Below are 23,696 nucleotides of genomic sequence, written 5' to 3'. Positions count from 1 at the left end.
TTGTCCTGTCTTTTTAGACTCCTTTATGCTGTAAATCTTCATTCTTCTTCATTATCTAGAGTCCAACCAGTTCATGTTTCTCTAATAAAACTCAATAATTCATCTTTTTCCCTGGATTTGATTTGCTATATATTTTGCTAAGGATTGTTTTATTTATGAATTAGGATTATGTTATGTATTAGTTTTTTCTTGTACTCATTAGATTTTGATATCAGAGTTATGTTACCTCATGTCGCGTCCAGCGCAACACAGGCTGTGGGGAGGTGAGAAGAGGCGGCTTTGGGTTAAGCTATAAGAAAGAAGCAGAGACTCAATGCAGTTAAATCTCAGAGGGCCAAATCAGACCGACTGACGGTATTTATTGATTACACACAAGGAAGTTACATTGTTTAAGACATGGTCTGTGAAACTCAACCACTACGTCAGAAAATGACTTCAAACTGAAATTATTTGTCCCAAAACAGCCGAAGCATATAGTCCCATGATGACTAAGGTGTGGTATGCACCTCCCTGGGGGACAAAGTCTCTCGTGGTAAAACAATTCCATGAGCTGAGCAGACAGAGATTGATCTTATCGCTCTAAAGACTTCTCTCACAATTAGGTGAGAGGGAGTAGCAAGAGTCAGCAGCAGCTTTTCTCAAGCATGGGAGAAGGGGAGGCAAGGCTCTTTCCCAGATGTTCCAAGGCAGCTCATGGGGGTCTCAATGGGGTTCCGTCTGGCTTGAGTTGTTCCCCCCGTGGGGAATCTTACTCGTCTTTGACTGCAAACCCTTCTTCTGGAGACCAAACAGAGAGACACAAGGTGTAACAAACTTAGTCCCAGAGAAGCACAGTCCCACAGACTCTTCTTTCCTTAAGGAAAGGTGCGGGGGGACAAACAACTAGGCTGTTGTGTGACCACAACCTCATAAAATGAACTAGGAAGAATTTGATCTCTATTTTCTAAAAGAATGTATTACTATGGTATTAGTCTTTAAATGTTTAGTAGAATTCGTTAGTGGAACCAATCTGGTCTTCAGTGTTTGGGTATTTGAGTAATTAATTTTTTAAATGAATTTGTTTCTTTCATACATATGAGTCTATTGAAATATTTTTCTTCCATGTGAGTTTTGTGAATTTCTTTTCAAGAAATGTGTGCATCTCACATATGTCACCATATTTGTTGGCATACAGTTATTTAATACCCCTAATTTGTATTGTCTCTTATTGCTGCTTCATTATCATGGTAATATGATTTTTCTTTTATTTACCTTGTCAGTCTTCCTAGGTGATTATCACTTTAAAAATCTATTTAAGAACAATATTTGGTTTGGTTAATGCACTTATGGTTATATCACATACCTATTAAATTTATTTTATAAATATTATTTACTCTAGAAAACTTTGAAAGCACATAATATAAGCATTTTTAAAATCAGCCCAAATCACAATAGCCAATTGAAAAAATACTGAATTCTGAATGAATAGATTTAAACCTATTGAAGTCATTTTATTAGTTATATAACATGCTTTTAAAACTCAGTTTTATATTATGAACATTTTAGCATATATTGAAAATATTATGCAAGAATAATATTTTTCTTACAGGTCATGTTTTTCTTTTCAACATGGATTTTGAATGTGAAAGTGCAACCATATTAAAGTAGACAGATGACAAAGTTACCTTGGAGTCAAATGAAACAGTTGATTGGGTTGTGTGATTTCTAAGTTCCTCTTCAGATTTATATCCTTAAATACAACCTCAGTGTTGACTTGGGTCTTGGGGTTTGTGGTTTGTTTAAAATCTCTAAACCTAAGAGCTGGAAAACTGGCAGTGAAAAGTCAAAGAACATCACAGTCCCAGAGGCCACATGTGTGGGTCAGGACCAGGGAGACTCAGGGATCTTTGAACCCATCTGTGTAAGGTCCCTAGGAAGTTGAGTAGTAGGGCATCTGTGGGAGGTAGGCAGTCCTTAGAGGCATGTGACTTTGGTGGGGCTTCCAGGGCTCAGGTTTCCCTGTACCCCTGCTCAGCTCTGGAGCCAGGTGACCTCAGATGACTGCGTTATTTCTAGGCCTCAGTCCTCAGTGCTGACTGTTACCATCTGTGTGACCCTGGGCAAGAAAACCTTCCTGTGCCTCATTATTATTACCCACCATTCAGTCTTTTCTTCCACTAAGCAGCTTTTGGGAAAGTTTTAAAACCCTAATTTAGACTGTGTCTGTCACAACCCTCCGTGGTTTCCCATCCTGAGAATTACGATACAACTTGTCAGCCTGCCAGTTCAGGCGTCACTCCTAACACTCTGTCAAATGTAAATGGAATCACACTCTGTCAAATGTAAATGGAATCACTGCGAGAGCAACTGTCTTGCATGTCTCATGCCTGAAACCTTTGGAATATTAAAATAGCGACACAGCCTTTCGACTGGGCCTAAGCAACCCTGCACTCACACAGAACTGTTTGTAAAGATAACAAGAAAGCAGATATTATGAATACTGGACTGATGATTACTAGACTGTAAATTAAAAATATTGTTCAGAATTGACATCACTGTCTTCTGTCATTTGCACCCATAGAAATGCCTTCCATTGATTGAATTGTTTCCTCCTCTCTTCATAAATACCCTTTGCCTTGGTCACCTAATGGGAACACTATTTGTGCTTCTGCCTAAAACAATGCTTCTAGAATACCTGTTCTTTTTTTTAAAATCTTAAATAAATGCTTCTTGTTGCTCACTTTGAAAGGCTTTTTATTCTTAGGTTAACAACACTATTCCCTGCAAACACAAGACAGATCCCAGGTTCCCAGATCATCCCGGCCCAGTCGTCCTTTCACATCTATACACGGCAAGCCCCTCTGCCTGTAACCCTCTCCCACATCGGATGTCACCCACGAGCGCCTCACCGTCCAGGACGCTGGGGCCTGGGCTGCAGGACATGAGCAGGCGCCCCGCACCCGGGGCTTTTGGGTTCGGATGGGGTGAGGACAGTGATGGCCCGGGGGAACCATATTCACCTGAGCCAGGACCCTCGGGGCGGGGCGGGGCGGCGGGGCAGGCAGGGCCTTCCCTGTCCCGGCCCTGGCCCGGGTCACCCTGGCGGTGTTGCTGAGCCTCAGAATGGACTGTTCAGAGGAAAAGTGTCCTCCTCTCAGCGCCTTCTCGGTACCCTCCTGCGGGTTCCGACCCAGAGCTCATCAGCCGAGATCGAATCAAAAGACCCGAAAACAATCAAAATGACCGTACGAGGAAGACGCCGGAAATACCACCACATTGAGACCCACAGGACTGGAAGTGCTGCTCTCCTGGGACCTCATGGTCTCCGCTATTTATGCCCGGCGCAGTGCCTTATGGGTAATGTAGTCCCCGCTGCTCACGGGCCGGGACTGGGGTATCAAGTACCTAAAGTACCTGAACACAGGCCCGGGTCCTGGCAGCCCGCTTTTTTCTCCTGCGCTGGGAGGGAGGGGCTTCATCCTTCCGCACCTGATTCGGGGTGTGGGCTGAGTGACCATCAGGGACGCTCGGATGCTCCCAGAGGATAAAGGAGTTATTTCAACTGCTCCCAGAGCTTCAGATCTACGTGGACTGTCACTCCAGAGTCACTCAGACACAAGGGCGTCCCTGAACCTGGAAGCGAGCAAATGTCATCTGACTGCTCCTAACGTGTCCATCGCCTGAAGCGTGCCTGAAGCGTTGGCGTCGGTCTCGGCGCTTCAGTGGCTGGGGTCAGGACAGGAGAGAACAGATTCCAGGCCGGTTCGGGTGGACCGGGTGCCACGCAGGGGTTTCGTCCGCGCGATGCCCGGAACCCAGGAGGCCGCGGCTAGGGCTGTAGAGTCCGGTCCACGTCCTGCCCTGCGGGCTCGTCTCCGTCCGGGGTCGCTCTGCATTCGGTCCCCACACGGGGACGCCAGCACCCTAGGAAGGCCTCCTTCAGGGCGTACACTCATTTATGGGTTCTGGGTGCTGGAAAGCTCTACTTCAAAATTTTCAGTCTCGGAGCTACTGTTCTCCGACCATCGGGCCACGAGCCGGTTCCACAAGGGACCCGGCTGGGAGGACCAGGGACTTGGCCTCTAGAAGACAAATGGGGATCCTACTTCTGAAATACAGCATTTGGGAGAGAAAATGAGCGGCGGGGAGCTTGGGAGGAGGAAAAGGATGGACACGAGAAAGACAAGGAACTCCCATGGGAAACTATATCTGTGAAAAGACCAGGGGGAAATTACATGTGAGATGAGGACACTGAGATCTGCAATATGACAGAAGGAAGCAGTGAACAAGAGTGGCTTGTGTTTCTTGTCAACCTTAGATTTTGCATCTCAAATATGGTTATTTTTCAGTTCTGAGAACCTTATGCAATGGCAGCCTGGAAAAGAGACGAAAAAAAAAAAAAAAGAAAACATAAAGAAAGAATGAGTTGCCCAAGTGTTAGAAATGAGCTTGTGTAAACTGGGGTAACTTATTTACTGCTTCAGTAAGCACGTGTTAAGCATGTATACAACACATTCTTTGTATATGAGATGCACAGGTGAAAGAACTGTCAAAGAAACTGCCTGCATGGAGCCAACGTTATAATCAAGAAATACAAACATTAGCCAATAACAAATAATGAATAAAATACAAAAAAATGTTGTAAAGTGATAAGTGCCTAGGGAGAAAAAAAAAAGGAGCCAGCTTAGAGGTGTGAGCAGGGAACAAGTGTAGGGCACAATGTAAACTGGGTGGTAATGGGAGAGCTCATTGACAAGTGGATATTTCAGGCAATGCTTGCAAAAAAGATGAAGGTACAAGCCATGTGGATATATTGCGTGTAATATTCAAGCACAGGAAATTGTCATATCCTAATTTTTCCTGCAACTTAGTGGTATATAAGGGGTTCCACCTCTGTTGTCCAGTGGCTAACTGTTTAATGATAAAGGGGAAAGAGAAGGAACATTTGGTTCTGACTTTCCCTAAATCACCCAAAGAATGGGTTCAATTAATATAAAAAAATTAAATACCTAATCTATGTGAATGGGCTCTCAGAAGTGCAGCTGCTTATCAGCACACAAAGGGTCTTGCACTTTTAATAAATCTTTTCAATAGTCAAGTATCTTTCAATATCTTACTTAAAAAATAATTCTAATTTTTCAAACTTTCTGTGACAGTCTTGTTTTCAGTGGTATGTTTTAAAAACATTTGATTAACATGGTCACAACAATTTTCGTATTTTCTTCTACAAGTTGCGTTGTTTGAGATTTCACTGTATCCATTTTGATTAAAATTTTGGACTTGGTAATGCATGTGATAAATAGTCACAGAAAAGATGATTCAAGTTTAGAAAATGGCTAAATTTTGGGCAAAAGCAACTGGGAACATGATGATTTTACTTATAGAGATGGAAAAGACTGAGAGGGGGCAAGGGCTGGAAAAACAGCTCAGTTTCAGATACACTAAGATGCCCACCAGTGAGTCAAATAGGCAGGTCAGGTAAAAGTTAGAAATAGGAGTCTAGTGAAGCCATATGCACTAAAACATGGAGATATGTCCAACATATATAATTTCAGGGACGAAAGATTTTAATGTTCAGTCAATATAATGTCAATAAAATATTAGGTATGGAAAGGAATAAATGAATGGGAGCTATTTTAAATACTACAGGGCCCAGTGTTAGTAATTGCACATGCTTCAAGGTTGGTATGAATTCTTCAAACTTTCTGATGATGGCATAAACCCATGCAAACGAGGATGCAGTATTGTTGGTATCATGGGATTCTTGAGGTAGCTTTTAAAATCTTTTTTTTAAAAGTATACACCTAATTTAAAGTTGTAAAGGTTTTTCTTGCAACCCAATTGACTGGAAGAGGTAGATTGGGACACCCTAGAAATCGAGGTATTGCTCACAGGAGAGGCCACTTAGGACCACGAGGAGTTTTCCATTAAAGACCCAAAAATAGAGGGAAAAAAAGGGGGAAAAGGTCATGGACAGAGAAGACAAAAAGAAAAAAAAAAGGAAGAAAAAATGAAAAAATAAAAAAAATTGACCTGCCTACATATACAGGCCAGTCCAAAAAAAAATTAAAAAGAAAATAAAGTGTGGGGCTACTGTTGGGGCCCTCCCAACGAGAGTCAGCTGCCCAGAGGCATCAGCCTTCTCCCCTCTCCCCTCTCTTCCTCTTTTCAGCCAGAGACAGAAACTAAAACTATAGCTTCCAGTGGCTAAATGTATAAAATAGAAAACAAAAAAGAAAGGAAAAAGGCTACGACTTTAGGCAACTACAAATTGAAGGATAAAAAAGGGGGAACTTTTAATTTTTCATAACCAGCAAATGCCATATTTAGAAAACATAATACTGGTCCTCAGTTGCTTTTTGATGTAGAAAAGACAACAATGTATACAAACAAACAAAAAGCCCCTAGATACAGGGGAAATATTTAAAATACAATATATATGTTATTGGTTATCCATCCGGTACCTCAACAATTTTTCTATCACACCCAATCATTGAAGACAAGATCTCAACTGGCTCCACCTTTCTCCAGGAGCACAGTTATGACAGTACATGGATGACATCCTATAGTTCTGTTTGGGTTCTTATGGCAACATATTCCTCATTTACCAATTTTTAAAAATCTCATTGATGCTGCTACTTACACATCAGCCCACCTCAAATGGGGCTCCCTCCAACAAAAATCTATCCATACGAAAATTAACAAGCACTCCTGTTAATGCATCTGAGTCTCCTTCACTGTAGAGGCTTTGACAACCTCTTCTCATGACTTCTGGAACCTCTGGACAACGTCTGAGGTTTTGGTTACTCAAGAGCTTCTCATGAAAGAAACTGTCCCTCTCAACCTCTTGCTACACACCATTAAAATAGCAATTACTGCCTACAATACTTGGTTCCCCTAAAAATAGATGCTCTCACAGACCTGAGCCTGTGACTCTCCATTCCGGCTGCCCATAATGTTTCTCTGGTCAGGGAAACAGCACCCTATAAGCTCGGCATAGCTACCAAGGCCTCCTTAAGACAGAACAGAGCTTAATCTGGGCATTCTGGCATGTTTCACTTGCAGGAGAATGTGACATCTTCTATTCTTAGTCCTTCGCCGTATGCCATGGTGCTGGAGGAGGTCACCTCTCCCTTAAAACCCCTTGGCTACCTGGAAAACCCCTTGAGATTAACTGAGTGAAGAGCAATGACAATTTGTGGACTATACAAATGGCACTGCTAACCATCATACATGATGGAACTTGATAGAATGGAACCATGTTCCATCCCTTAACCAGGATGTCCCAAATAATAAACAGGTCCTAAACAACACACTTTAGCAAACATCAGGCACTCATCAGACTGGAGGCCCTGGCCAAAAAATAGACCCATCTTCACATTTATTATAAACAGATGGGCAATTGCCTAAAAATTGTCTTCTTCAAGGTAAAGGACTCTAGGAATGTTGTCCCACAGATATCCAAAGTATAAACCAAAATCAAAATACATACAATAAGAGCACAATACAGGACACTCCTATTCCCTTTGGCCTTGTAGACATTACTAGTAATAACAAAGATACACATTTTACTTTCAGAACACACAATACTGGATCCCTGAAAAGAACATTAAACAGAACTTTCATATCCCTAAATGGTCTCCAATCGCTGGTTTAACTGAGAAAAATAACGGTCACCTCGTACAACTCTTTTCAAAATTCCAGTCCATCAAATAGACCCCTAAATGGGTCTCTATTTTGCTCCAGATCTTAACTTATCTTAATAAATTTTCAATCATGCCCCAATTGTATAAGGGATGGAAGCTAGGACAAGGGAGGTTATTATCTTGGGACCAAAAACCATACAGTGTACCCCTGGCCAAGAAGCCACTCATCTGATATGGAACCCATTTAAGCTAAAATTCCATAAAAAAATAAAAGCTGTCAAGTGCATCTTCACACCATCCTGTTGATTGTTGGTCCAATTGCTATACCACTGGATGCATGATTACAATATGGAGGCCCAAATTCCCAGGGAAGACATTGTGTCAATCAAACATACCAAATGCTGTGACCCACATGAACCCAGGTGTGTATCCACTTGGAATGGATACCCTAGTCCCACAGCACAGATGACATTACCGCAATCCAAAACGTCACTGGACACAGCTTCATCCTGGACACTAAAACCACCACAGTGACACCCAAGGTCTACGTCTCTTAAGGCATAAATTGGACACAGGTCATTTCTTTATTTTTTCCTTTACTACTAGGCATTCTATTGTGTTTCTGAGCTTGCTGGGTGATCCATGGAGCTTGCCTGTGATCCTTCTATATTCCTCATCACTCTCTACCGAAACACATACTCCTACACTCCCAAGCCCAATGTGGAATCTGATAGTGTTTACTATGATCTAGGCCATTCTAATGATAAATGGAGATTAGTGATTTCCCCAGGAGGCACATGACTCATATCAGTCAACCCATCCACCTCTTGGCAAGAGGATCCCTCCCTCCCCAGAGCCTTCTACTATCCACCTCTACATATGCCCTACTCCTTCCCCTTAGATATACACAAAATTATACTTCTATTTCAGGGACTAAAGTCATACTTTAATGTTCAGTCTGTGACATGCCAATACAATATTACAGGATGGAAAAGACCAAACAAACAGAAAGATGAGGAGTATTTAAAATATTGCAGGGCACATTATTAGTAATTGTATAAGTACCAACGATGGTATGAATTCTTCAAACTTTATAATTGCATAAACCCATGCAAAGATGGATAGAGTATGTGGGTGTCATAGGATTCCTGAGGTGGTAACTTTTAAAATAGTCTCTTAAAATATATGCCTAAGTTAAGGTGGTGAAGATTTCTGTTGCAAGCCAATTGACCATGAGAGGTAGAATGTCTTCTGAGTTGCAACACAAGCTTCAAGAAATTTGCATTAAAAATAAATGTCAAAAGACAAGTCAATATCAATGTGTGTGGTTTTTTTAAAGATTTTATTGGCGAAGGGGAACAGGAATTTATTGGGGAACAGTGTGTACTTCCAGGACTTTTTTCCAAGTCAAGTTGTTGTCCTTTCAATCTTAGTTGTGGAAGGTGCCGTTCAGCGTCAAGTTGTCCTTTCAGTTTTAGTTTTGGAGGGCGGAGCTCAGCTCCAGGTCCAGTTGCCGTTGCTAGTTGCAGGGGGCGCAGCCCACCATCTCTTGCAGGACTCAAGGAGTTGAACCGGCAACCTTGTTGTTGAGAGCCCACTGGCCCATGTGGGAATCGAACCAGCAGCTTTCAGAGTTAGGAGCACGGAGCTCCAACCACATGAGCCACCAAGCCGGCCCTCAACATTTTACCAACATATTTTTTCAATGATTATGATCCATAGTTTGCATCTACACAGAAAAATTGAAGTATAAAATAGAGAATGACTCAAAATGTATAAGGTCATTGATACTTTCAATGAATATATTATATCCTCATATTAGTCAGATCTTGTTTTTTATCATTCAGTTTTACATCATTATTTCTGTAATAGACAGAGTGCTCATTATTCATTTTCTTTTTTAAATTCAAATTATAACAATAAAGTGCTATAGTGTTATTAGTAAAAATAAGTAAAATTTTTAATTAAATATTTTTAAATTAAAATATTTTATAAATAATTTGTCATAAGGAGTACTGCTATTTTCACTCACCTGATTGAATCCGTTCACTGTCCTTTCATTTTTCTCAAACAACAGTTCAGATTTCTTGGCTGTACTAAGCGTTTATCCAGAACACTATTTTCTGCTTTGTTCCCAACTCTCAGTACTCCCAACATTCAGGATTCATCCCCATCCCATCGGACTGCACATGTTTTCCCTACATAAGTCTTTCCAAGTGATTTTTCTCCAGTCAAAAAGATGAACTCAGAAGTACTTTGAGAATATATTTAAATAAAACTAAACAAACTAACAAAAACCGTTCCTGGAATCTTTATTAAGGCCAAAGTACTAGACTTCCCTGAGGCCATATACTCAGGAATTTCCCTTCATTACACTATTTTTAAATGTCCTGATGTTTTCCGTGGAATAGTTGGAATGAGGAATCTTTTTTCATTATATACATGATGTTCATTTTTAGCTTCATAGTAAGATGGATGCAAGCGGGGACGTTACTGCCCTTATTTATAACATATTCCTGACTGTAAGATGCCCTGGACATTAACAAATGTTGAATTGAATATCTGAATGACACAGACTCCTGGGCCTACAACCAGATTAGGAAACTGATTTGCTTGCCCTGCAGGCAAAGCAGAGCTGAGACATATGGGTGTCACTGATGATGAGCACAAAGGGGAAGAAGACTGGAAAGGATGATGCCAGAAACACAGAGATGTTCACCATCCACAGGCCTCAGTTTGTAGCTAGAATCATCCAAATTATCAAAATGACGTAGGCTGAATAAAAGGTAACAAAAGAGCTCATCAGGACCAGGATGGTGTGTGTGGCTCTGGCCTCATGGGATGGTCTGGGGGAGAGTCAGTTGCTGCAAATGTATTGGACTTGCTGCTTGTGTCTGTGCAGGACAAGGACTAGGGAGCCACTGGCTGAGACCGTGAAGCCTAAACTCAAAAAGTGAGGGAAAATATATGTGACTGCAGTTAACAAATCTAAAACACCCCCTTTCATATGTGAAGAACAGTATCCATAATTGTTGTTCACACTGAAGTTCTTCCCCTTCAAAGAACCTTGTACTACTATAGGGACACATGAATTTATCAAGAGATGCAGGATCCAGCAAAGGGAGCAGCAGAAGGCAATGCACGTTAGGGATCTAATCTTGAGGTCCATCCACCTACAAATGCTGGGGTTCAGCTTAATGATCTGGAAGCCATTTAAGAGGCAGATGGTGTTGAAGGAAACTCCTATGGCCACACTGTGAAAATAGAAGACAAGTTTACATCCAGTATCATCTAGGAAATATCGCCATCCAAAAGCTGCCGTTGTCTGAGGGACACCTTTAGAGAAAAGAGCCAGGAAGTTGGCTGAGACCAGTTGCATGAAAATCAGGTCTGTGTGTCTCAAATTACGTCCAGTGAGCAAAGCAAAATTATAAAGACAAAGGAAGTAGAGATTTCCCAGGAGGCCAATTCCTGTCTGAGTGAAGAACATAATCCCCATTTTCAAGATGACAGAATGCATCGTGTCAGTACCTACAGGGCACAGGTTTTAGTTGAAGTCAGAGGACTGAATTGTTAAACAAATAGAAGTAAATGTGTCACCATCAGCACATCCTTCAGTGTTTGAAACTTAGCCTCTCCCATATATTTTCACTTTCAGTGGGCTGTTAGAATTTTTGCTCATGTGTGCAAAGGCAATTCAATGAGGACCTGGATTTTAAACAGTCTTGGTTCACATCTCCAGGGTGAGTGGAGGGGCACAACGGCCCACCAGGGTTTTTACAGCTGTAGAGATGAGTGAGGGAGATTCCTGTGTACAGACACAGATTTTTCTCCATGATACAGTCTACATGAAAAAGGCAAGATACAGAACATGTGTAAAGGTATTTCTTAAGAATATAAATATTTAAATATAGGGGAAGTGATTGAATGGAACTAAAGGATACAGATGTAAACTAAGCTTTATAACGTAGTCTAAGTTCCATTTTTGACATGTAGAAATATAAATATATCACATAATTATTGAAAACCATCAATAAAAATCATATATCAAAATCCATAAAATACAAAGTTAAATGAAAAAAATTAACCTGAGGGTCTATCAGCATGGTATTCTATGTGCACTTGTAAGAAAAATGTCAAGTTCCTAATAAACAGAGGCATAGATGAAGGCAGAAATGCCTGAAAAGAAATAGGAAACTGTTGCACATATCCACTTTTTGCAAATTATACTGGCATTAATAATTTGAAACATATTAAAAAGACTATTAACATAATTGGTAAATAAAACTTTCAGTATAAGACAAAAGATTATATATGCATAAAATAAAATTTTAAATAAAGTCTACAATCATATATTTGGGAAGAAATAATGCATGTAATATATAATTTAAAAATACAGAAGGAGCGGAATGGAGACGCGGCCCGCATCTGCGGAGGTGGAAACGCGGCCAGCATGTGGCATCCGCAGCTGCAGAGACGCAGGGGATCCCAGGACGGAACAGAGAACACAAAAGCTAGGAGGTGGGCTCTTTCCCTGCATCCCACAGCTGATCTCTCCCGCTGAGAGGGGAAATATCCAGCATTTGAGGCAATAACCTCAGTGAGACCTCCAGTTGGGGCCCTAGGCAGGACAAATGATACAAACTCCATACCTGGGCCCCTCCCCCCCACCGCTCTTCCAATCCTACCCCCGCCCTTCCAGAGACTTAAACTGGCCCCTGAACTGAGGAGTAGTGTCGGATTACAGAGGAGCCTTAGTGCTCAGGTTCTAGGGAAGACAGCCGTGCAGCTCTGACCCAGGGAAGAGGCTGGGAAGAGTGTGATTTTTGCTGGGCTAGGAGAGAAGAGACTCCTCCACCCCCAGCCACCAACTTTTCTGGCCTTTGGGAAGAGTGTGACACGGCTGGGCTGGTAGAGAGAAGACCCCTCCATCCCCAGCCTCCACCCTTTCTGGCCTGCCTAGGGCGGGGCAATTACAACTGCAGAGGCACTCCCAGGGATCAGCAGTAAGTGGCAGACGCAGCTCTGGGCTTTCAGCAGCTTAGAAACCTCCCGCCGCCCCCCCCCCCCCCCACACACACACACAGAAGAAGTGCCCTAAGACTCAGGAGAACTGGACACAGGAAACTACCATCCAGACCCCTCAGCCCCACACATCTAAATCTTCAGTTCCAATGTCACTCTGGGCACCAGCTGACTGGCTCTACCTGCACAATACGCAGAGGACTCTTTGGCACAGCAGAGGACAATCTGGAGATTACTTGGTGGGCTTAAGCCAAGACTGGTGCTGCTTTTTGTTTTGTTTCGTTTTGTTTTGTCTTTATTTCTTTGATATCTTTGCCTGTGTTGAGTGGGGGTTGTCAATTGTTTTTACATGTGAAGGTATTTGATTTTTTCTTTGTTGTTGTTGTTGTTATTGTTGTTGTGCTTGGTGATTTGCTTTGTTCTGAAATTGCCCTACCAGGGCCCAGCTTAAGAGGCACAAGATTCAACACACCCAGAGGTCAACTCCAGACCAAACCAGAGTACTACCGGGTTTGACCTACAAGTGACACACCAGAGGGAATTCTCCACAGGCACAAGAGCCCATAGAGGCCAAACCACATTTAAGTGGTCAGCCCTCATGCAGCAGAACACCCTGAGGTGGGCAGAGCCAAGTCTCACAACTAGTCAGCCTAGGAGTTAACCCCACCTACTCACAAGCAAAAAGCAATTAAAGATCTTCTTTATCAGGACAATATATACAACACAAGAGTCACCTTTGGAGCACATGCAGAGGAGAAGAACGAAGTAGTGCAAGTCAAATATAAAGGACACATTATACATAAGATAACCCAGCAAGAACTAAGAACTCAAGGGGATCTACCTAATACATCGAAGCAAACACAGAGAGTCAGCCAGAATGAAAAAACAAAGAAACATATCCCAAATAAAAGAACAGAAGAAATCTCCAGAATTGGAACAAAATAAAACAGAGGTAACCAACCTATCAGAGATAGAGTTCAGAACACTGATGATAAGAATGTTTAAGGAGCTTAGAGAGGACATCAAGAAGGATGTAGAAATCATAACGAACAACCAGTTAGAACTAAAGAACACAATTACTGAAATAAAGAACTCACTTGAACGAATTAACAGCAGGTTACATGAAGCAGAGGATCGAATCAGCGCCTTAGAAGACAAGTTAGCAGAGATCACCCAAACAGAACAACAGAAAGAAAAAAGAATAAAAAACAATGAAGATGGTTTAAGAGACCTCTGGGATAACATCAAGTGCAACAACATGCGCATCATAGGAATACCAGAAGGTGAAGAGAGGAAGCAAGGGATTGAGACATATTTGAAGTAATAATGTCCAAAAACTTCCCTAACCTGATGAAGGAAACCAGCATACAAGCCCAGGAAGTGCAGAGAGTTCCAACCAGGATAAACCCAAACAGGCCCACACTAAGACACATTATAGTTAAAATGGCAAAGGTTAAAGACAAAGAGAGAATCTTAAAAGTAGCAAGAGAAAGACAGAGGGTTACATACAAAGGAACACCCATAAGACTATCAAATGACTTTTCTACAGAAATATTGAAGGCCAGGAGGGAGTGGCAGGAGATACTCAAAGTGATGGAAAACAAAGGCCTACAACCTAGATTGCTTTATCCAGCAAGGCTATCATTTAAAGTTGATGGAGAGATAAAAAGCTTCCCAGAAAAGAATAAGCTAAAAGAATTTATTACCACCAAGCCAGCACTGCAAGAATTCTAAAAGGACTTCTGTAAATAGAAGAAAGATGAAAAAAATCTAACTACAAATTTAAAAATGGCAATAACTATGTACCTATCAATAATCACTTTAAATGTAAACAGATTAAATGTTCCAATCAAGAGACATAGAGTGGCTGGGTGGATAAGAAAACAAGACCCTTGTATATGCTGTATACAAGAGACTCACCTCAGATCAAAAGACACACACAGGCTGAAAGTGAAGGGTTGGAGTAAGAGATTTCATGCAAATGGAAATGAGAATAAAGCTGGAGTTGCAATACTTATATCTGACAAAATAGACTTTAAAATGAAGAACATATTAAAAGGCAAAGATGGGCACTATATAATAATAAAGGGATCAAACCAACAAGAGGACATAACCCTAGTAAACATCTATGCACCCAACATAGGAGCACCTAAATATATAAAACAGATATCAACAGTAGCACTATCATGGTAGGGGACTTCAACACACCTCTGGCAACAAGGGACAGGTCTTCCAGACAGAAAATCAATATGGAAACAACAGACTTAAATGACACATTGGACCACTTGGATTTAATCAATATTTTCAGAGCATTTCACCCCAAAGCTGCAGAATACACGTTCTTCTCAAGCGCACGTGGAACATTTTCCAAGATAGACCATATGTTAGGCAACAAAACAAGTATTGATAAATTTAAGAAAATTGAAATCATACCAATTGTCTTCTCTGACCACAGTGCTATGAAATTAGAAATGAACTACAGGAAAAAAACTGGAAGACACACCAATTCATGGAGGCTGAATAACATGTTACTAAATAATGAATGGGTCAACCAGGAGATCAAGGAAGAAATCAAAAGATACCTCGAGACAAACACAAATGAAAACACGACGACCCAAAATCTATGGGATGCTGCGAAAGCAGTCCTAAGAGGGAAATTCATAGCATTGCAGGCCTACCTAAAGAAACAAGAAACATTGCTAATCAACAGTTTAACTTCACACTTCAGGAATCTGGGAAAAAAACAGCAAAATAAGCCCAAAAGGAGTGCAAGGAAGGAGATAAAAAAGATCAGAGCAGAAATAAATGAAATAGAAACCAGAAAAACAATACAAAAGATCAATGAATCCAAGAGTAGGTTCTTAGAGAAGATAAACAAAATTGACAAACCTTTAGCCAGACTCATTAAAAAAAAGAGAGAGAGGACCCAAATTAATAAAATCCAAAATGAAAGAGGAGAAGTGACAACCGACACTGCAGAAATACAAAAAAATTTAAGAAATTACTATGAGCAACTATATGCCAACAAGTTTGACAATCTGGAAGAAATGGACAATTTTCTAGAGGTGTACAACCTTCCAAGGCTAACTCAAGAAGAAACAGAAAACCTGAGTAGACTGATTACCACCAGGGAAATGGAATCAGTAATCAACAATCTCCCAATAAACAAAAGCCGTGGACCAGATGGCTTTACAGGTGAATTTTACAGAACGTTCAAAAAAGAATTGTCACCTATTCTCCTCAAACTCTTCCAAAAAATCCAGAGGGAGGGAAGACTCCCAAACACTTTTTACGAAGCCACTATCACCCTGATCCCAAAATCAGACAAAGACACCACAAAAAAAGAAAACTACAGGCCGATATCACTAATGAACATAAATGCAAAAATCCTCAACAAAATACTAGCGAACAGAATTCAGCAATACATTAAAAAGATCATACACCATGATCAAGTGGGATTCATTCCTGGTATGCAAGGGTGGTTCAACATCCGCAAATCAATTAATGTGATACACCACATTAACAAAATGAAAAATAAAAATCACATGATCATATCAATAGATGCTGAAAAAGCATTTGATAAAATCCAGCAGACATTTATAATAAAAACCCCTAAGAAAGTGGGAATAGAGGGATCATATCTCAATATAACAAAGACCATATATGATAAACCCACAGCTAACATCATACTCAATGGGGAAAAGCTAAAACCATTCCCCTTAAGATCTGTAACAGGCAAGGTTGCCCACTTTCTCCACTTCTATTCAACATAGTGCTGGAATTTCTAGCCACAGCAATCAGACAAGAAAAAGAAATAAAAGGCATCCAAATCGGTAAGGAGGAAGTAAAATTGTTATTATATGCAGATGTCATGATACTATATATAGATAACCCTAAAGACTCCACCAAGAAACTATTAGAGCTGATAGATGAATTTAGTAAAGTAGCAGGATACAAAATTAATATTCAGAAATCAGTTGCATTTGTATATACCAATAATAAAACATCAGAAGGAGAAATTTTAAAAAATCCCATTTACAATTGCTCCAAAGACTATAAAATACCTGGGAATAAATTTAATCAAAGAAGTAAAAGATCTGTACTCAGAAAATTATAAGACACTGAAGAAAGAATTGAAAGAAGATACAAATAGATGGAAACACATACCATGTTCATGGATAGGAAGAATTAATATAGTTATACAGTTAATATATATATAACTATATATTATATTATAACTATATAGTTATATAGTTAATATAGCCCATACTGCCTAAGGCAATATACATATTCAATGCAATTCCTATCAGACTACCAACAACGTTTTTCACAGAAATAGAACATATAATCCTAAAATTTAGTAGGGCCCATAAAAGACCCCAGATAGCCTCAGCAATCTTAAGAAATGAGAACAAAGTGGGAAGTATAACAATACTTGACATCAACTTATACTACAAGGCTACAGTAATCAAAACAGCATGGTACTGGCATAAAAACAGACACATAGATCAATGGAAAAGAATAGAGAGTCCAGAAATAAATCCATGCCTATATGGCCATTTAATCTATGACAATGGAAGCAAGAATGTACGGTGGGATAAAGACAGTCTATTCAATAAATGGTGCTGGGAAACCTGGACAGACACATGCAAAAAAATGAAGCTGGACCACCTCCTTACACCATATACAAAAATAAATTCAAAATGGCTTAAAGACTTAAATGTAAGATCTGAAACCATAAAATTCCTAGAAGAAAATATAGGAAGAAACTTCACAGACATTACCCAGAGTAAGATTTTTACTGATATATCCCCTCTAGCGAGGGAAGTAAGAGAAAAAATAAACATGTGGGATTACATCAAACTAAAAAGTTTTTTCGCAGCAAAGGAAACCATCAATAAAACAAAAAGGGATCCTACTGAATGGGAAAAGATATTTGCCAATGATATATCTGATAAGGGGTTAATATCACAAATTTATAAAAAACTCACTCAACTCAACTCCAAAAACACAAACAACCCAATTAAAAAATGGGCAGAGGACATGAAGAGACATTTTTCTAAAAAGGACATACAGATGGCAAACAGACATATGAAGAAATGCTCAACCTCACTAACCATCAGAGAAATGCAAATAAAAACCACAATGAGATACCACCTCACCCCAGTCAAAATGTTATCATCAATAAATCAACAAACAAGTGCTGGCGCGGATGTGGAGAAAAGGGTATGCTTGTGCACTGTTGGTGGGCTTGCAGATTGGTGCAGCCACTATGGAAAATAGTATGGAGGTATCTCAAAAATCTGAAAATGGAACTACCTTATGAGCCAGCAATTCCACTCCTGGGTATCTATCCGGAGAAATCCAAAACTCTAATTCAAAAATCTTTACACACTCCTATGTTTATTGCAGTACTGTACACAATAGCCAAGACATGGAAACAACCTAAATGCCCATTGGTAGATGACTAGATTAAGAAACTGTGGTACATTTATATAATGGAGTATTACGCAGCCATAAAGAAGAAAGAAATCTTACCATTTGCAACAACATGGATGGACCTAGAGAACATTATGTTAAGTGAAATAAGTCAGAAAGAGAAAGACAAATACCATATGATCTCACTTATATGTGGAATCTAAAGAAAAGAATAAGTAAATGAACTAATCAGAAACAGTTTTGGAGACATAGAGGAAAAACTGAGGGTTGCTAGATGGGCGGGGGGGTGGGGATAAGGGGGAAGGTGAGGGGATTAGAAAATAGTTGGTAACCACAAGATGGCCACGGGGTTTTGAAAATTAAGTTGGGGAATGTAGTCAATAATGTTGTGAATGTAGTCAATAATGTTGTAAAGACTTTGTAGGGTATCCGATGGGCACTTGTCCCATTTGGGAGATCACCTCAGGGATGATGTAGATGCCTGATCACTGCACTGTACACCTGAAGCTGAACAATTATGAATGCCAACTGTAATTTTATATATATATATATATATATATATATATACATATATATATATATATATATATATATGTATATATATATATATATATATATATATATATATATATATGTATGTATATACTTACAAGAAGCAGAGTACAGCATTAGGAATAGAGACAGTGGAAATGTAATGGCTCTGTGCGATGTCAGAGGGATAGTGGATGGGGGGTGGGGGGTTCACACAGTGTGAGGGATATAAATGCTAAACATCTAAGTATTACTTTGTCTTGTGTACCTGAAACTAATTTTAAAAAATTGATATACAAACATACAAAGTGACAGATACTCCAAAGAAACAGATGCAGACACAAAAGACCAATATCTCATGGCAATTTGAATATCATCTTAATAGACATCCTACAACTTTACAAACTTCAAAATGAATTGGGATTTCCACAGTTCTTTATCACAAATTATATTAGACAATGTAGCGACTTTTCTAGACTATTTCAATTTCCCATTCTACACAGAAATCCCTCACATTACTGTTCTGATAGGTAGCACCAGAGACATTGCTTTAACATTTCTACAGACAGGAGTTTCTTCCATCTCAAAACAACCTATTCTATGTCTCCCACCCATATATGCTTCCCTTCCCCTCCTCTCTCTTCCCCTCCTTCGCTTTCCTCCACTCCTTCCTCCTTCTCTCTCTTCCTCCTTCTCTCCCTCCTCCTTCTCTCTTCCTTCTTCCCACCATCACTTATATATCTTTCTCTCCAACTAGAGGTTTTCACTTGAATGTCTTACTGACCCAATATGACAAAGATATTGCACTTTGTTGAGAGGTGAACAGAGAGAAAGAGCAGGTAAACAGGTAGATGTGGTAGGTAAAGATGAGAGAGAATTATGTGCAGGAACTTACATGAAAAGAAAACCTAATGTGGGAGAGGAGAAATAAAAAATTGGTTTCACTTGATAGTCAAGAAGCAACATTGGAGAAGGGCCATGAAGATTTGGGTAGAAAAGAAAATCTACAGTAATTCCTCCCCTATGCATCTATCTCCATGAAACAACATTCCACTGTAAGATGGTAGAAAAGCATGGCTCTTATATAAGAAAACATAGCAATGTGGACAGAATCTCTTAGAATGTTCAGATGAGTTTGCTGTGTGATCATTTTAGGTGAAGAGAGAAAGTGTTCAGCTGTGGTCCTGGATTAAGCATTGGCTTTAGTGTTATAGGGACCATGAACTTTTCTTTCCCTGTAAAAATGACTACACATGTTGCTTTAGGAGATGACAGCATAAGCCATTTGCCTAAGATTTCATCTAAAGTAATCAATTTGTTTGACATTTGGATTTACTAAAAAAAAAAAAAAAAAACATATGTATTTCCTACTTAGTTTCATTGAAAGAGTCTAGATATCATAAGCATGTCCATAGTAATGACCACCTAAAGTAATTAATTGTGATGCCTAAATGCCATTTCTCATGAATGCAAAGCAAAACTTGAAGACAAAGTGACATTACTGGGGGTGGGACAGAAAATATCCACAAGTCCCTAAAGCTTGTCAAACATAATAGTTAGCCACAGGTTTCCTTAAAGAAGCGTTGGTTTTTCCCCTGACATGGGAGATGGAATGAGTCTTGCCATTCTCTAAATGAATGTTAACATTCTTCTAGTAGGGACAGAAACTTTACAGACATATTACAGAATCCACTTTGTCCAACATATTCTTTCCCCCAAACAACAAAGCAAAAACAATTGCACATACAGCAATTGTCACTCAGACACCGGACATCGGCTCAGCAGCTGGGTGCCACCTTCTCTATATTACTGCTCGTCACTTGCCTGCAGCATGAGCCTGGACAATGCAAATGTGAGAATCCCTGTGTCTAATCAGGGACACAGGAGAGATGACTTCAGAGACGGCTGTAACAGGAAGGAGAGAAAATAAGATAAAATCTTTCCTAAGACAAAAATCTGTCCTGAATATGTACACATGTGTGTGTCTGTATGTGTGTCGTAGTTTTATGTTCCGATCCCAAGAAACAGAATTCTTTTCCATATGTATCAGTGAATTTTCTAATGAAGTCCATCTCAGAACCTGATACTTACCTCAACTGCAGAGCTACTTACCTGGTTGGCATTTGCTCTTGGGGCAGTGTGTACCCAGGCATCACCTGTGCAGGTGTAGAAAGGGGCAGCTCAATCCTGAGATGAAGGTTTGGGTTTCCATGATCTCATTTGCTTGTTGGGAAGTGATTATCATTTCACCCATAATTGCAGTGACGATATGTACAAGGGGAGTGGAGCGTACCTGTCAAAAACATTTGTTAATTGTGCAAATTACCGAAAGCTATACTAGTGAATAGCAAAAATATCCAAGGAAGTGACAGAGACAGATGGGGGAGACCACAAATTTAAATCAACAATAATCCCAATAGAGGTGCAGTAGAGGACACTGAGATCTATGTGAAAGACATCAAGCATGAACTCTGCTGGGTTTTTAATCACCTTGGTGGTTTCTCTTCAAAATATGATTCTTTTTTCATTCCTGAGTCTCTGAGGGAACACAAACTGAAGGGAGGACAGTAAATGAATTGTCAAAAGGAGTACCTAGAGTGGTTCAAATAGACAGGAATATTGCAGTGACATATTTTTCAGTGTTTCAAGAAAGATTAATTTTATAGCTTATGTGGGTAACACAAAACATTAAACGCAAAACATTAAAATAATTTTTCCCTCATGGAACTTTTATTCTGGTTGAGGAAAACAGACCATAAGTGATACGTCCAAGTTATTAAGTTACACACTGCATTATTAGGAACTGATGGGTTCTATGGAAAAGAGAGAACAGGACTTAGGTGTTGTAAAACATTGGGGAAGGGATGGTTACAAAATTGAACAGGATGTTTATTGAAGGACTCACACTGATGATACTTTATTAGAAATACTCTAAGAAAAGGAGGAAAAACGGTTTTTCTTCCTTTCCAATCTATTACATGTATATTTTTTCTTGTCATTATCTATTAAGTAGTCCTTAGAGCCTCGATGCATTGTTTATTCAAACAGCTCCCTTTATATGGACATTTAGATTGATTCCATCATAAGATTCTTTTTTTTAAGATTTTATTGGGAAAGGGGAACAGGGCTTTATTGAGGAACAGTGTGTACTTCCGGGTCTTTTCCAAGTCAAGTTGTTGTCCTTTCAATCTTAGTTGTGGAGGGCGCAGCTCAGGTCCATGTCCAGTTCCTGTTGTTAGTTGCAGGGGCGCAGCCCACCAACCCTTGCTGGAGTCAAGGAGTGGAACCTACAATCTTGTGGTTGAGAGCTCATGTTCCAACCAACTGAGCCACCTGGCCACCTGGGAGCTGAGCGGCAACTCATTGACTTCATTCTAGTTGCGGAGGGCTCACTGGCCCATGTGGGAATCAAACTGGCAGCCCCATTGCCCAAAGCTCATGATCTAACCAACTGAGCCATCCATCCGTCCAATAAAATTTTAATTAATAAGCACTGCATCCATATGCACTTACTCTTCAAATCCATTTAAGAAAGAAAATGTGTTACCGAAAGAGGGGAAATGTGTGTTAACTGAGCAAGTAGACACAGCTGAGAAGGTAGCACGTCTATGTTTTTTTATCTTTCTATCATTTCTTTCCACCTCATATTAACATCAATACCTTCTAGATATGAAAGTGATGGGCATGCCGACTTGACAATGGGGATTGTCTTCCTCAGCCTGGAGCTGGGATCCTGGGAAACTCCTCCCTCCTTTGTCTTTATAACTTCTCTTTGCTCAGTGCACAGATTAAGACCCCAAGATTAGATTGTCAACCAACTGGTCTTAGCCAACAACTTGGTTCTTTTATCCAAAGGGATCCCACAGACAATGGCAACTTTTGGATTGAAATATTTCCTGGATGATGTGGGATGTGAACTTGTCTTCTATTTACACAGTGGTCAGAGGGGTTTCTCTCAGCATTACTTGACTTCTGAGTGGCTTCCAGGCCATTATGTTTTGCCCCAGAACCTCTTGGTAGATGGAGTTCAGAAATAGATCCCCCAAATGCATTGGCTTCTATAATTTCCCTTTCTGGATCCTTCAACTCTTGGTAAATGTCTATATTCCTGTGAAACTGATTGGTCCAAGAAACTTCAATAATTTAAGTATGAAAAACAATTATGGGTATTGTTCTTCTGTCACGCCAGACAGATCTATCAGCTTATTTCATGCAGCCCTGTTTTCCTTCATTGATGTTATGTGTTTGGACTTCATGATATGAACTAGTGGGTACATGGTCCTTGTTCTGCACAGGCACAAGCAGAGAGTACATCACATTTATAGCAGTAGACTCTCCCCCAGGTGTTCCCATGAGGACAGAGCCACATGCACCATCCTGATCCTGATAGGTGTATTTGTCTACTTTTACTGTCTCTCTTCCATTTTGACTGTGTTGCTCTAATTATGAATCCAAACCAATGGCTGGTGTTAATCTCTGAGTTAATGTCTTCATGTTTCCTGGCATTCAACGCCTTCGTGCTTATCAGCAGTGACACCCATGTGTCTACTCTTTTTTTATTCCTGCATCAGGAATTTTCCCCCCAATCTGGTTCAATAGGTGTAACTCTGATTTCTGCAGCTGGATCATTTATTAATTTGTTTTTAATTATTTTTATTAGATGATTAATCAGGTACAAAATACTCTGCTAGACTCTGTGATATAATGGTAAATAGAATGATTCTGCCTTTCTAGAGTTAATAGTGTAACCAGAAAATGAAAAATTTTACACAGTTGTATTGAACTTACTTAATCTAATTATGCTTCATTATTTAATGGGGATTTCTGAGTAAGTTTTGAATAAATATAATAAAAAGACACATCAAATTTGGGGAAAAGTGTTGGCTCACTATGTACTTGTTTTTCATGTGGCTGCCTGAATAAGTTATGAGTTTTTAAGACATATTTGAGCCCAGCAGTTTCAAGTAGAGAAAAAAAATCACCTGGAAAGACCACTGCATGTGAATTCACACACAGTTTTCAGTGGTCTGAAGAAATCCATCATTTTTGGAATGTAGAGAATTTGGAGACATATGG

General features: G+C 39.9%; 1 protein-coding gene and 1 long non-coding RNA gene across 2 annotated transcripts; both read right to left on the bottom strand.

Moving 5' to 3' along the window:
* Positions 1-314: 314 nt before the first annotated feature.
* On the bottom strand, positions 315-5,028 carry LOC141567613 (uncharacterized). Its single transcript, XR_012490414.2, has 2 exons — positions 3,000-5,028; positions 315-777 (listed from the first exon to the last, which is right to left on the bottom strand). It is a non-coding gene; the product is annotated as an uncharacterized LOC141567613 (long non-coding RNA).
* Positions 5,029-10,221: 5,193 nt separating this feature from the next.
* VN1R1 (vomeronasal 1 receptor 1) lies at positions 10,222-11,145 on the bottom strand. The gene is given in 1 exon segment (XM_019711635.3): positions 10,222-11,145. A coding segment is annotated over 1 exon segment (924 nt).
* Between the last annotated feature and the right edge of the window lie 12,551 nt (positions 11,146-23,696).

This window comes from Rhinolophus sinicus, chromosome 8, assembly GCF_057876585.1.
Source record: "Rhinolophus sinicus isolate RSI-liver-muscle chromosome 8, RSI-T2T, whole genome shotgun sequence".
Taxonomy (NCBI): Eukaryota; Metazoa; Chordata; class Mammalia; order Chiroptera; family Rhinolophidae; genus Rhinolophus; species Rhinolophus sinicus.
The sequence above is the reverse complement of the archived record's forward strand: the minus strand, read 5'-3'. Positions and strand labels throughout refer to the sequence as shown.